The 16,556-nt window shown below is 35.4% G+C and overlaps 1 protein-coding gene across 1 annotated transcript in view; it reads right to left on the bottom strand.

Annotated features, from left to right (window-relative positions):
* Positions 1–3,132: 3,132 nt before the first annotated feature.
* AHR (aryl hydrocarbon receptor) overlaps positions 3,133–16,556 on the bottom strand; it is a 60,314-nt gene continuing 46,890 nt past the window's right edge. Inside the window, exons 6-11 of the mRNA XM_072328655.1 lie at positions 15,336–15,466; positions 14,160–14,362; positions 12,531–12,640; positions 11,579–11,720; positions 9,510–10,776; positions 3,133–6,477 (exon numbers count right to left, since the gene is read on the bottom strand). Coding sequence (XP_072184756.1) covers positions 6,322–6,477; positions 9,510–10,776; positions 11,579–11,720; positions 12,531–12,640; positions 14,160–14,362; positions 15,336–15,466 — 2,009 coding nt within the window. The 3' untranslated portion in view covers positions 3,133–6,321. The remainder of the gene's footprint in view (positions 6,478–9,509; positions 10,777–11,578; positions 11,721–12,530; positions 12,641–14,159; positions 14,363–15,335; positions 15,467–16,556) is intronic.

Raw genomic sequence — 16,556 nt, 5'->3', positions numbered from 1 at the left:
TGTGTGTGTCCCTTTGTGCGTGTGCATGTTACACAGCAACAGACCTGCCACACACCATGGATGCATCAATGCTGCACCATTTTTTCCAGTAATTCTATGGACTTCTGAAAGCAATGGACAATCCTGGTTTTCATAATGATTCGTGACAATAGGAAACCATGACTAGCCATATATGAAAATCTACAGGTAAGTCATCCTCTTCTCTACAGTTCCATTTCTAGTCTGGAACAGCAACCTACAGCTTTTCCAGGAAAAAACAAACAAGCAAACATATATTGATTATAATAATGTTAACGAGAACTTGGAAAATATGTGCTTTAAAACCATATACATGAGCATGGAGAGTTAAAGGGGACAATCTCACTGCAAAGATCATCTCTAACATGTTTCCTTCAGCTGCAGAGAGCTTCCATCTACAGTAGATGCGTAAGCATGAAAGTCAGGTTCTTAATTTTTTTTTATTTTTAATTATTATTTTACTTTTAAATCTCATTTAAGAACTGATGAAACATCTCCCCTCAAGAAAACAAGAAAGATGATGCTGGTGAAGAGCAAGTAAGTACCCTAATTGCTGCTCCACAAACTGTCCTGGATATTCAGCACCTCTTGCTAAAGAAACCAGCTGTCCTTAGTGGATACCCTATCTACTAGACTTACGGATACATCTCTTGACCCCTCTTAGTTATTTGTGAGCTATTTGTTTAAAAGTGGAAGATTTTTTTATTTTATTTTATTTTAAACAAGAGAGTTTGTTTCATTTCAGGATATTTTATGAACCACCTTAGAGATCTTGATTTCATTCATATTGCCAAATGAGGTAAAGGAGGGAGCTGATTTGTGTCTTTTGCTTGTCAATGAGTTCATTTTGACAGAAGACTTTCTTTTTGGCTTCTTTTAGATACATTAGTTCAGTATGTTCTGAAACCACTTACTGGTGGGCCCCACAGAGATGCAGGAAACACCTGGTGTGCAACCTCTCAAGGGATTGATAGCCAAGGAGTTCAGTGTTGCCAGGATCTGAACAGCTACAGAAGAATTGAGGTAGTTGGCAGCTGAGCAGAGACTTTGAAGATTTAAATTTTGCTATTACAAAAAATGTGGATCTTTCCACATGATTCAGAAATTAGAAATGGATATAAATACCCTCAGATATATTTCAAGTACATTACAGATGAGGTCATCCTCTTGCTTTCTGCTTTTTCCTATTTAACCTTCACCGACCAGTGTCATGAAAGAAATTCAATAGTTTCTTCTAATTTAGCTCTTACTTTTAATAGCAAGGGAGAAGCACCTCTGGCTCAAACCACCTACTGTGGAACACATGCCCACTTTACCATATGAAGAGGAAACCCTTTATCTCCATAACTAGTAAGTGGTAGAAAAGGAGAAGAATATTTTTCTTCTCCTTTGTCTTTCCATAAATACAGGAGGAATTGTTCTATTAAATATTTTATGCAGTACAAAACACTTCAATTGCTTCCAATATCTGTTCTTATGCTTCTTTTCCTGTTCTTATGAGAATATTTATCTCATGATTTTGTTTGTATGTATCTTAGACATCCAAACCGTCATGAGCACAAACAACCTTAACACTGCTGTACAAAATCTGGTTTAGTTTGCAGTTTCTGAATATTGCTTGCACTTCTGTTTGCAGCCAAGCTGGATTCAAAAGAAAATAAGAATCTATAGGCTTCTGCATAAGTTACAACCACCACAGTGATTGTATTGCTGAGGAACATGTCTTGCTCAGAGAATGGCTGCTTTAGAATGTTGTATATTGTTCAATGCCAGCCAGATGTTGATTAGAAAGTTATAATAGGAGAATGCTCTTCATGATCTCATAGGGTGATTTCTTTGATTGCACACTGTCGTTGAATCTTTGAATATTTTGCACTTAAATGTTGATGCCTCACTACCTATCATGAAAATCAACTTTATGAGATAAGGGGATTTATAAAATATAGGTTCACCACTTAAGTAATGCACCAGTACTTGTTTGAGAGTAAGAATAAGTACTTTTTTCCTTGAGACCTGGCTGAGATTCCATGGTAAGCAGCCAAAGTGAATAGTGCTCAAAGGAGCAAAAGAAACAGCAGGGAAAAAGTGGACAGTGTCCCATGCTGAAGATTATTAAATGAGTGGATTATACAACAGGTAGAATTTAATAATTAGAAGTCAACTCCAGCTCATACCCAAGATGAATAAAGCTGTATTGATTTAGCGTCATTTATGTAGCAATAGCTTACATAGAAGGACCTCCTCAGTAGGAAGAGAATCTGTACATTTAATCAACCATCAGAATAAAAATATTAAAAACTTGGAATTGAGCTTTTATCATAGATGGCAATTTAATCCAGTAAGACAGCTGAGAAACCTTTCACAGGTGCATAAAATATCTACGAATGAAGCAGTTCATAGTTTAAATGCGTGAGCAGGAAATGCAGTTCCTCACTAGGAAAAAGCATTTCATCTCCATAAGAACTACTTGGGAAAGCCTTTCTTCTATAGATCCTCAGATAAGGTAATGACTTCCACCAACAAACCACCTCAGCTTATGATGCGGCGAAAAATTGACAGTTCTGAACCACCATTACCTTTCATATTGAATCAGAAATAGAATTGCATAATGAAAAGAAAGTGGCTAAGTACAGAAAATATCTTCCTCATTCAAAGAGAACTGGACAGCAAGATTTTACATTTCTGGGAACAGGCTGACCATGCGGCTTGAAGATAGTTCTTTAACAAATAAAACAGACTATAAAAAGGATGGTTTGTTTGGTTCACATTATTGATTGACTATTCCCAGATGTTACTTAATAGACTTGCAGCCTTGTCAAATAATATTTTAGCTTGGAGTTTTTGTGGGTTTTTTTGGTGCTGTGAAAGAAGAGTAAATGAGACAACTTATGTGCATTGTTCACAGATAAGATGTGTGTCTTAATACCTTATAAGATAATAGCATATTTGCAACCACTTAATGTCTTGTCCATTAGGTCACCAAATTAAAGAATTTTAAGTTTGGTAACTGCAGAGGAAATTACAGTGAAATATCTGCTTTAAAGTTGTAATTGATTTTAAAAGATTATCACACAAAGTCAACACACCATACCTTAAAGAGTAATAGCGGTAATTAGAAATCAAGTGAATTGTTTTCATAACTTAGAAATTCGTACTTATTACATAAACAGTGAATCAGTCACCAACTGATCTCAAAACAGAAAATGCTTACCTTATTTCCTTATTTTTTCTTTTTGCAACATCGACGCAGAGGTCTAATCCTGCCAGCACTGCAAATTTGCTGTTCACTAAGCAATGAATATAGAAGCCTTTCAACTGCTAATTGTGGCTTACTATTTACAATGTTTATTAATAAACCCATTTTCATGCAAGTATAAAAGGAAAATACTAATTCCATGGGCAAATACACATTTGTTCATTACTCTAAATTATGTACATTGTATTTGCATCTAATATTCAGAAGTGCAAAGTCCACAGTGACATAAATAACAATAGTTTCATAAACTATTAGATGACAAGTTTCCAAAAATATTAGTAACTGCATCTTAACGAATCTTTTCATATACTGCTGAAATCAAACATTTTGCAGTAAAAGAACATACATTTCTGCTACATTCAAGTGATTATTTTATTACCATATATTATGCCTTACAAACTTTATTGAAGATCAGCAACAGCACTACAAAACCATACCTTAATGCAAAAGATGTATTGCATGGTATGTGCAGGTATAGCAGATGAAAGATAAGACCTGGAAAGAAAAACGAGCTAGGAAAACTTGTACAAAAATGGATAGTAATACTGTCTAACACTGAGTTATATCTTACTTATAACAGACCTGAAGGACTAAGAGAGATCCAATTTAGAAACACCTGTGCACTGTAGGTACAGTTTGGTGCAGATCAAGAGTGCACTAATGCAGACAATGTTGCACACATAAGATAATGCACAAAATAAGCTGATATTCATACAAACAACTAATTTGTTTACAGTAAGTAGGGCAGCACAACTGTAGTACTGCATCCTTGGCACTTAGTGATAGGACAACATGTATTTGGTTAAACTAATGTAATAAAGAGGATTTATACTGGTTTGTAAGATGTAAAACATATTATCCCTTTAAACCTGCTTGTCTTACAGCATTTTCTTCTAATTTTCAAGTACAAATTAAAACACGATACACTAACTAGATATGGAAGACATTTTATATATTGGTTTAAAGCAAGATCTTGCATAAAAAATGACAGGGTGACCAAGTAACTCAAATTATGTTAATCTAATCTGTTAGTGATATCTTGTGCTGAAAATGAAGTCTGAAACATTGTTGCTTCTTGTTTTTTAAAGAGGAACCTTGTATTACAACCCACAATCTTTTTATGGGCTTTTCCTGAACAATAACTGACTCTTTAATGTCCCTTTCACATACAGTAATTTCACTTAAAAGAACTGAAGTGAGTCATCTGAGAAGCTGTAACTAAATTAAGTTTGGTCTAGCATGTAATATCCCAGAATGGAAGATATGCTCTCCCATACAGAAAGCATGTTTCATCTAAGAAAGCATTCCAATTCAAAGTGATTGTCTTTGTATTAAACGAAGTTAACAACCATCTGGAGGGAGCCTATTTACTTTAGTCTGCTTTAAGCTGGCTACATTGCCACTTTATATTCTATATAACAAATGTAATAAAATTACTCTTAAGATGTAATGATGTAACATTTAAAATTAACTGGTTTAAAATATTTTACAAAGACATTTTATTATATAGGAACTATACAACACGCAAGAGTATGAAATATTTTGAACATATACACACTTCTGTATTTTCATGTAGACTATTATTTTCCACCAAACATTGGTGTCTAAAAATCCTCTCAGGAAAAAACAAACAAAAAACAAAAACCAAAATGATGCTTTGTTGGTGTTTTTTGTTTGTTTGTTTTAAACCTCTTGAAAACCAATTAAAAGCGGAATTTCTCTAATGACTTCTTGCTTCCTTTCCCAATTTCATACTTTGCACAAAGCTCTTAAAGTGGATCCAACATACATTAAAAGAATATCCTCTCGGTCCGTTGCAGTGCAAGTTGCTAGGAATAAAATTTAAACCCAAACTGACCCCTTCCCCACTATGAATGTTGAAACTTGTGGTTGAAGTGACAATACCACTTGTTATCGAGACTCCTTTCCCCCTTATTTAAAATGCAAATCTTTTCAATATCCATTTTAATGAAAGTATTTGCATAGAGCAGCCTTGTATTATTTCTAAAGAACATTATGAGTGTTTTAACACAAGATAAGGCACATGTTTTTCAACATTAATAATCTAAAACTAATCCTGAGGAACTGCTCTTCCCCCTCAGCAAAATCTGCTTTTTTAACATACCCTGTATTACCTGAAGAAAGCAGAAAAGCAGTAGAGAACAAACCAAAACTCTTTTGATGAACTAAATTCAGAACATTAATAGCTCCTGAACACAGCGTAACAAATCCATAGATAAAGAATTAAGTCATACTCTAAATAAACTGTCTTTGGGGGGGGACAAAAGGATACAACCAGTAGCACTGTAGATGTTAGATAAGGTTCACAGAATACGGATGACATCTATAGTGAGTTTTGCTAGGATAAGCTCTTGTCAGAAACAAGGTAGCTAAACTGTGAGGCACTTAAGGTTGACAAGAAAAGGAGGAATGCAAGGGATCTGTTTCATAGAAAACCTGAAGTTGCATATCATATCCTTGTATTAAGCCTTCTATTAAAGTGCTAGAAATGGAGATTTAAAACAAAAGGATTTACATATAAAATAAGTGATTAAAGAGCTTAGTATGCATTAAATTAAGTGCTTTCAATTCTCATGAATTCAGAGCTTTTAATTTTTTTTTATATTTTATTTTATTTTACACGAAGTCTGGAAATCATCTAAGTGTGAAATTATCTTCCTTGTGCCAATGATGCTATTTGTAAAGTGCCCAATTATTTTTCTAAATAACAAAACCATTTGCCTTATCTTATGTTGTATAGCATGACATAATCCTTAGTACATATGTAATCCATACCACAATGACATAGTCAGTCTGATGGAAAACAGCACGTGCATACTTCTAAGTCAAGAGTTTTAATTCCACCTGCCACCCTAAAAAGTTAGGGTCTTGGATTACATATCCACCAGTACATAGTGCAATCAACCTCAGTTTTTCAAAATCTAATTTAGCTGTTGAAGTCCAATGCTGAAAGACAGACTTATCAAGCTTTTCCTCAGAGCAGTCTGATAACCAGACAAAATCACAGATGGAGCTCTAGATCTGAATTACATAAATCCACTAGATGCCAAATCTGGGAAGGGTCTGGGCTCTGTTGGATGATGAACAGGTTGAAGATGTGTGGCAGTCTGTGAATTACTTATCACATCTAACTGAGACGGATATGCTTCATTTACATTTCCTCCATTGAAACCATTTTGGAACTGGTGGGGAAAAAAAAAAAAAAAAGAAGAAGATAAATGGTTAGTACGGAAAACTGATGCATTTATTTTTTTAGAATCTGCCTGAATGAACAGATTGGATAAGCCCATCTTGAAATACAATCAATAGCTTTAAAACTTTGCAGTAACGTAGGGGCTTAATCATCAGTGAAGCCTATCCTTGCTGAAGTCATGGGAGTCTTGCTCCAGCTGCAGGAAAGAAACATTATCATTTTCTAAAGCATAAAATAATTTCTGTTTGTAGAAAGCAAAGTCTGAGTATTTCTGAATTCCAAATCCAGCTGTTACATTTAAAAGCAACCTATTTACATGGCTTCATGTCTGCAGTGGGATCTAGATTTACAGTTCTTCCAGGAATGCATATTCAGTCCTATTTGTTCGCTGAAATGTACTGCATTCAATCCACAGGCTGAGCTATCACAGGGTGGGTTTTCTAACAAATGGTCTTCATATTGACAACACCAAATAAGAGCATTGAATGGCTTTCATCAGTCTTGACATAATTGTTCATAGGATTATTTTAACCATCTGATGTAATGCTTCCTGTCATGCTATGGAAAAATAAATAAATAAATAAAAAATCTACAAAATACTCCATTCGGTCATGCAAAGAAAATAAACCAAAATATTTTAAACATTTCCATCATCTCTTTGGGAGTAGCTTATATTGGAAGTATTCATTCATTCACTCAAAGTTTGTCCTTAAAACATATAGTATACATTCACTCATTCATCTACCAAAATATGCTGGTTTTGTGGTAAGTTCTTTTCTTCCTGCTGGGCAAACATGGAAATTTGATAGAACACAGAGTTGTTTTTCTAAATTCTTAATGACCAGACTACAGCCATGTGAATTACACTTTAAATCCAAGATGCTGTGCTCACAAAGATAGATAGGATAACATAAGCTAGGATAACTTCAGGAATCAGTAGATTACTTCAATGTTAACAGGAGAAGTGCAATCATTAAAATAAAATATCTAACTCTGCATATTACTACGTTTTCTCCTTTTTAGTAAAGGAACGCCGACCTTAAACAAGCCAACAGTTTAAAGGCCTCTCTGCCCACTAAAACATTTTCGGTGATTGAGACTACATTGGCTATTTTCCTAATGCAAATGCATGAGTTCAAAGAAAAAGTTACTTTTGGTACTGTGGGTTAATTACAAGTTAGGCAGAAGGTGAAGGCAGATGATCAAAACAGACTTTCTAATGCCACTGTCTTTTTATGTAGAAACCAGAGGGAGTTAGGAGGCTGACAAAAGGACAGCAACCTGCACTGGTGCAGCTGAAGGCCACCCACTGTCCAGCCTGCAGGTGAGGAGGGCAGTCAGCCCCCCAGTACGCCCAGCCCTGCTTTGGCTGTGCCACTGCAGCTCACACAGTGACACCTGCTATCCGCTTACTCATCCACGTTACTGCAGTTACCAGTAGCCAGTAAAGTCAAACCTAATTTACTTTATTACCATCTGTAGGGTTTTTTTTGTTTTTCGTTTGTTGTTTTTGTGGGTTTGGTTTTTTTGGTGGTTTTTTGTTTTGTTTTGTTTTGTTTGTTTTGTTTCTATCTGACCAGTGTGTATCAGTATGGGTTGCAGAAGACCATGCTATTTGTTTTAGGACAGGCAGTTTCTTCCCCACCACCATTCCACCCCATAATTAAGTTGTGGACCTGTTAAGACTCTGAGATAGCTGTCAGCTGGCTACAATCACTCTAATGGAAATAGTACAGGGAGAATAATAATTCCTTAGTCAAGAAGTGTGTGACTCTTTTAAGCTATTTGGACAAATGTTCAGCAGTTTTCTTCAGAGGTAAACAGGAGATGACATGCAGAAAGGTACTATCAATTCTTCATTAGGCATCTGCTTATGCAATGCTATCCAGATCCATAAAGCATGTGTACGTTATAACACAATGAGCAGAATTCGCCTCTGAAAATTCTAAGTCTAAATTTCCACAAAAGTAGCCTTTGTTCATGTTTTTATGACAACCAAGTTAAAAGCACCATTATTGTGGCAGTACAGAATTCCAGCAAGTACAAAGTAACAGACATTCATTTAATGTATTTATGCTGTCTTAGTCAGATTTACTGTCTTCGTCATTAGCCAAACTTGGAATAGTTTAGGTACTGGCTGATCAAAACCTGTGAGTTATATCAGCACAGCTCTTAGGAAAAGAACCTTTTTTTTTTTCACAAGTGTGAACTTAGGTGATCCTGGAAATGCTTTGCATCTCTGTTATCAAGCACTATCTTGGATTAATAACAGCGGCCACAGCTCTGCAACAAACACTTAAGTGCTGTGCAAGCCTGTGCCTGCAGCTTCTCAAAGTACTCTCATGACATTTCAGCCCTTAGACATTTTCTGAACTGCTTTAGCTAAATTTACGTAATTCTGTAATTATATTTTTTCCCCAAGTTAAACAGTTTTAAGAACTGTATGTTTTGTACTTGTATTACGCATACCAAAAAACTGGGTACGTTCTACTTGCATTCCTCACTGAAGGTTTGTGTAGGTTAAACACCAATTAATATTTTAATTCAGTAAATGCTTATACACACAGAGAAGCATTTACAGGAGGATCACTACTTTACCGCATAAACTCATTGGAGCACTGTTAACAGAAATAAAGGGTATAAATTAAAAGACCTCAACAATGGCTATGCAAAAATACGGAACTGCCTTAACAACTGTACCCGAAAAATGTACACAAACAAATTCCAAGGTTTTGACCAACCTGCTTCTTCTTTGCTCCCTCTGTGAAAAATGACTGTTCAGACCAGTTCACTAGTATGAAAGAGAGCTACTAGGATGCAGATATGTATATATAAAAACTTGATCAAATGCAACTCAGTTCAGACTCATGAAAAAATAAAAGCAAGGACATTCACTCACTGATAACTCACCAGCTTCAAACTCAGTGACTCAGTTATAACAAACTGCATCCCAGCAGGCATCCAAAACAACTAAAAATGTGATTCAAAACACAAGCAACTTGACAGTGCTGTTTACCTTACCTTGTTTAGCAATGTTTGCTGATTTGCCATCATGGGATCATATTGCATTTGATCTATGCAGTTTGGCTGTGCTTCTTGTGTGCACTGGTACATAGAAACGGCACCTGCATAACATGTTTGGGGGGTTAGCATAACCGACTCAGAGTTTATCCCACAGTCAAGATTGTCAGGGACCTGCTGCAAACAACTGAGAAAATCCTCCAAGTTGGAAGAAGCAGAATAGGCTGTTCTGTCAAGACCTGCTACAGGGAAATCCATTTGGGAAAAGTTAGAAAGCTGTGGCATCATTGTTGTGGGTTGCTTGTAAGGAACAAATTCTTGCCTACACGCATAAGGTGAAGTGTTTACTTCCGATTTGTAAGAAAACTCAGCAGCAGCAGCTTGCATGCCAGGGAACGTGTATTGCTGGGGCTGCTGCTGTGAGCAAAGAGGCATGCTGGTGCCAGAGCTCCAATTTGTGAATATCCCATTGACTTGCATATGTTTCATTTTCTGACAGAGCTGCTGCTGTTGCTGTTGTTGCTGCTGCTCCATGAGCTGTTTCTGATGCTGATTAATTTGATGCTGATCTAATTCTTGCTGTACCAAGCAACCGGCATTCTGGACCAGGGGCTGCTGCTGGTTAGAGCCTGGATATAAGAAGTCAGACTTATTTAAAGAATCCTGCACATAAGTCAGGATTTCATCAGTGATGTCGATGTCCCCAATATCATCCATACCAGATAATTCAGTTTTAAAAAACTCCTCATCCTGCTGAATACACTTCAGATCTTCAAAGTCAATCCCCAGACTTTTCATGATGCTGTACAAATCATTTGTTTTGTTATCTTGAAAGAGCGCGGCACTGTCTTCAGGAAGTGGCACGCTACTGTCCTGAGAACACTCCATTAGTTCTTGCTTGAGAATATTGTGACTTCCAGTAGGCAGGAGACTATCTGTCCAGTCACTGCTAACAACACTGCCCAGTTCGCCCCTGCTGTCTGTAAAGAAGTTCCGCTCAAAGGAAAGTTTGTGTGATGCTGGAGGACAGAGATACACAGATTCATCTTGCCTTAACATGGCACCTAGGAGGGAGTTTGGATCCACAGAATCCCCCTGTAACATAGTTTTGCCTCCTTTTCCTGTAGTGGTTTTACTCCTTGGCTGAGAGGCATCCAATAAGCTGGACATGGGGAAAGTTACCTCATATAACACAGCCTCGCCAGTGGCAAACATGAAGGGCAACTTCATGTTACGCTTCCGCAGATGTTCTGCTCCTTCTTCATCTCTGAAAATGAATCATATATATATATCATAATATTGCAGCACTCAACAGTTACAGTAAACTTTTTGTCCCTTGGAATTAATATAAAAAAAATAAACAAATTATTCTATTGGGAGGCATTTTTCAAATTCCTAGTTATTCCAGATCGACTTGACTCAGTGAGCCAAGAGGGAGATTATGAAATAAGGAGCTTATGACTGTAATATGACCTTTACATATTACATTTATAATTAAATCTAGATAGCATACGCCATTTTCTGTGCATTAGTAGCTGCAATGAACGTAAGTGGCCTTTTTCCATTTGCTGTGTATTTCCTAACATGGCAAGTAAATGAATACTTCAACAACAAAGCATTAATTTTCATCATTTCACAAACTCTTCTAGAAAAATTATTTTACCTACAATCCTAAATTCTTTACTACATGGCATTCAATTCAGCAACCAAAAGACCTTCATACATATTTTTTGCTGTTTCCTCCATGTAACTGCTCCTGAGTTTTTTGATCTTTACTAATGGGGATTCTGAATTAAAAGTACCTTAGATGGAATAACTGGGTACTTGTACTACTCTTGCTATTTACATGAAATAAAAACATCAAAGATAAAACAAGAACTATGCCTTACAAGTACTGAAATATCAAAATTCTTTCCAGTGTTTGTTAGGAAATAAGGAGGATTTCTTTTCAGAGTTCCAGGTTTAAAGGACACTTATTTAAAAGTGAAGGCCTACTTTCTGAATGTGAACAAGATCAATGAAAAATGTTCAGTTTCTGGAGAACACTGCTTTATTCAATGATGACTCACGTAAGAGGTCTTTGCGTGGCAATGATGTAATCTGGTCTTCCATTTTTATAGACAAGGCGTGCATTTGCCTGTACCCAGGCCCACCGATTTTCTTTGGTTAGAAGCCTGAAGACAGTCATTCCACTCTCACCTGTCTTCATCACTAGAGTTAAAGAGTAAACACACTGTTTACTGTCAAGTGAAGTAAAATAGGAAAATTGGGCTTGTCACGAAAGTAATCCCACTCTGCACAGCAATGCATAATCTCAAATCCTCAGTCACCCATTTCTGTAAAGCACTAGTAATGTACTTCTAGTGCAACAGGACAATCAATCACATTAAGTGTCTATTTTAAATTTCTGGAAAAATAAAAGCAACAAAAGCCAAAATTACAAGTAGTCATAAGATATCAACAACATACAGGCAACAACATCCTGAATACAAGGGAACTAAAGAAACAAAACAGCTTTCTGGGAGAAAAAGCAACAAAATCTCCTGAAGACATTTTTTATACCTTCCAAAGACAAATATACTACACCTAACAACAAAATAAAGCAGTCCACCAAATAGTTACTTATCAATTTATAAGACACTAGTACACTAATTCAGAAATTAATTCATCACATAAATCATACATCAAAAGAAAATGTATTACTTCCTAAAATGAAAGCAATCTTTGAAATATTCCCTTCACCCAAACGAACTTGCTAAATAGCAGAAATCAGGGTGAACAGAAAAGGAAAAAAGCAAGATGTGACAGAAACTGAAATTTACAACCAAAAAAGGCTCTTGATAGGGATATTAAATATATCTTTTCATTGAGTACAACTTCTTACAAAAAGCAAAAGATCACGTAAAATGAGTAGTATGTTTTTTTGTTAATGATGACAGAAGTCAATAGTACTTCATTGTATTTTTTACTGTGAATACATGACTTGATTTTTCATAGCCTTTCTTAATGAATGGAGCTTACTTCGGACATGATTTTCAGCACAATAAAGCATATCAGCTGCATGAATGAACTGGTATCCTGTTCCTCTCATACACAGCTCTGCTTCAGTGTATCCCAAGACAATCTTTCCTCTGAAAGGTAACAACAAAAGATTGCAACATTGCTGATGAACCATCTCACTGAACAAATGCCAGGCAAGATAATTATGGCTAGAACATTTTAGACGTAAATGTTACCTACATTTCACTGCAATATCAGTTGTATGCAGAAACATGAGTGTTCTAATAAAAAATGCAGTTAACAAATCATAAAACTTTTACCAGTTGGCTTCAGTGACTAGAAACAGGTTTGCAAAATTGTTAGATCATTAAAAAAAGATGTATCTTACCATTCAGCTAGACTCCTAAATCCCAAACTTTTGAACAAATGACTATACTGCTCACCATACACTTTTACAACAGCCAGCTCCTATTTGTTTCAATGAAATACACTTTTTACTAGGCCTCATCTCACCTCACTTACCTATTTTTACTTCTTGCATAGAGTATTAAGCAGGTGCCTAAGTTTAATTATGCTAAACTGTTTGTAGAGTTTATTATTTGTAGTTTTTCAAAATTATTCAAAAATAAAGCGTATCTCTGAACTACACATTTTGTTACTGAATGGTTTGGGACCTTGGACTTGTATTTAAGCTTTCCAAGATGTATGTCACAGAAGTACAGGCAAGAGCTGTCTGGACTGAACATGAATAAAATGCAATATTTTACTGCAGATCAGGGAGATGGAGAACTTTAAAGTTGTGAGAGTGCAATGAGATGCATAGAAAGATGTAGAAAAAATGAAATAATAAAGAGTAGGAAATGAGATGTGTGGCGATCCAAAGGTAGAGAGAAATGGAAAAAATAATTAACAGGAACAATAACTGAAGTATAAAGCATGACAAAAATTGAAGGCCAGCTATAATGAAAATAAAAAGAGAGAAAATTAAAAGCTTGAGTTAACACTTTGTTAGCAAGTCTCATTTGTAGCACCTTAGATAACTCATATATTGGTTTATCATTGCAAATAATATTGAATAATTCAGCTCTAAGTTATCCCCTAAGTATGAGACACACAAAATATCCCACTAGAAATGACTCTGAAAATTCTTCATTATCAGTCAAAAATAGGAGGAAGGGAAGATGGAAAAACTTTTCTTTTACATAAGGAAACACCTTAGGGGGCTTTGTGTTAATGCTGATACACAGTTACCTTGTGTTGATCTAGCAATGAAATAGCTTTTCCAGTTTTCAAAAAGGAAAAAAAGTAGTGTTTGGAACCAGGTTAAAGTCATGGTACAAAAAATGGACTTAATTTGTAGTGAGTAACATTTCAACTGCATTTGACATCTATCTGAATGACATATCCAGAGCAAAAAAGAAACACTTGTTCTATCATTTCTAAAACCAGGCTTTAACCAGATGAAACAAGCCTTTCCAGAAAGCACACCAAGTAAACTTTACTTCTCCATGTACTATCAGAGCTGAAAAAAAAAAACCATAACAGATTCTAACTCAGTATTGACTGAAATATTAACTAGCTTTGTACTTTAGACCCATACTTGAAACTCATCAGCAAATGGGGGAATGCTACACAGAATAATTTACTTACTTTGCATCACAGCCTGTAGGTGTGAAATCCAGTTTGTGCTTTGTTCTGAAGATGAAATTCTTAGTCCGTATCTCAAGTATGGAAGGTGGTTGCAGAGGAGTAGCTACTGCAAACAGAGCCAGCTGAGGAGACAATGCAGCACCATCCTTCCCTTTCTTGTTTTGTCCATGGAGAAACTTTAATCGTCCTTGAAAATTCATAGCCTTAGAATTATGAAAAAGAAATTATTACAGGTTGGAGATATTTAAGATGCAGATATCTCTGTTACTAAGTAAAATATATACTTAGGTGTTGTGTTTTGTTTTTTTTTGAGACTCATCAGATTCAATATTTGTAGCACGGCATAGACTGAAGTTAGTAAATACTGAGTACTGTTGTTATTTCTCTTAACATACAACTTAAAGATATATGAATTAATATACTTACTGGAAAAAGAACTAGCAGGAAGGATGTTTTGTGAAATAAATACATAGGAAAGCAAATGTCCTTTGGGAATTTTAAATTTCAAATGAATATGGTATGATACATATGTGCAACTAACGTAATTTTTCTTTTATTTCAGTCATTAGCATATTATATGTAATTATGTACAACTGCAAAAATCTTATATAAACAATTTTACTTGTACAAAGTCACTATGATCATAAACTCATACTATATATTTATTTTAAAGCCACAGTATTGAAAACAAAGCTTATACAGAAAAAAGAAAGAGCAAGTGCAGTAAAGGAAAACTGTAGTTCTGTTGACTACTGTAACTCTATAATCCCTTTCATTTCAAGATACTCAACTGAAATAATCTTTGTGGTGGTTTGAAATCCACAAACCATACTGTGTTCCACAAAAAATTACTCATACTTTACATAGAAAACTAAGCCATATTGTACCAAAAGATGAGGAGCTACGAGATACAGTTTAGTGGTTTGTTGTAGCAATGGTAATGGAAGGATGGTTGGACTAGATGATCTTGCAGGTCCTTTCCAATATGTCATTCTACAATTCTATGATTCTAAGCCATGAGAAAAGGCAGAATTTGCCCCTAGTTGCAACATGTTAAATGGGAACCCAGAAATACAGTCTTTACTTGTTACTAACTAAAATAAGGATGATATACATGTTGTAGGCACAATGTAGATTCAAGCACATGTGGAAGCTTTTACGTAACTCCAAACTCACCAGAAACCCAGATGAGTTATCCAGGAGACATCGTAATCTGCAGATGAAATTCCTTTCCATAAAGGAAGAATTCTCTGGAGGAAGTTGGTCTGGGTTATAATAGTTTGCTGGCTGTGAAAAGCCATTATCTCCTACAGGAAAGGATTATTTATAATGATTATTTTTAGAAGAACACCTAGTGAAGGCTATCTATAACAAATCATCTTCCGCCTCATAAACAAAGCCTTAGGTCATGACCTGAGCAAGAACAATGTAAACTGGAAACATCCTCAGAACTTATATCAATTACAGCACTAGGTTATATATCAGTTCTTCTAACTGGATTACACTTTAAAGGTTACAGTATTTTAAAACTGCATACAATTTAAAATTAATAACCCAGAAAACAAACAAAACCCCACATTTTAATTGGCAACATAGATTCTGAATCACTTGCAGAGAGCAAATCTGCCAGAGAATATAGACCCATTGCTATAATGGTAGATCTTCCACGGTGAAGCAGGCATTCAGTAACAGTAACTCTTAAGAAGTGATTATTCAAAAGCTCAGTATAGCATTTCAAAAGCTGTGAAGCCATTGCTCTCCAGACACTCAGATGAAAGCTGTTGGGAGCAATAAATGAAAAGGCAACTTTAGAAAATTACTACAATAAATCAACTTGAGCACCTTTTGTACTAGATGCCAAATAAATAAATAAAATTAGTAGTATTTCACAACTAAACAGTGGAAATATTTCTTCTGGGTGGTGCCAATCAACAAAATGTCATAGTGTCTGTTCCAAAGCTCCAGAATTTGGAATTCTTCTGCTTAAAATAATAATAATAATAATAATAATAATAATAATAATAATAATAAAAAGACACAATTACATGATTAACCAGTAAGATTAACAACCTGATAAGTCTTCTGCCACTTTAGGTTAAGCATGTGCTGCCAAGTGGCATTTAGGAAACAGACTTAAACATTTGGAATATAAAGTAGAAACAGAAGGTAGATCAATAAACTACTGATAGAATACATATGTTCTGCATGAAGCCACATAGAGACACCAGAGCAAGTCTACTCAAAGCAAATTTAGCAAAGCAACCTTGTTTACAATACATATTAAAATTTAAAAAGTTTTTAAAAAGCTCATTCTTGAGTAATTCATAAACATTTAGAATTCAAGAAAAAAAAAACAAAACAAAACAAAACACAGTGTTAAGCATTGCTTTAAGAGCG

Source organism: Excalfactoria chinensis, chromosome 2 (assembly GCF_039878825.1).
Source record: "Excalfactoria chinensis isolate bCotChi1 chromosome 2, bCotChi1.hap2, whole genome shotgun sequence".
Lineage (NCBI taxonomy): Eukaryota > Metazoa > Chordata > Aves > Galliformes > Phasianidae > Excalfactoria > Excalfactoria chinensis.
This window is presented reverse-complemented; position numbering and strand designations above follow the sequence as displayed.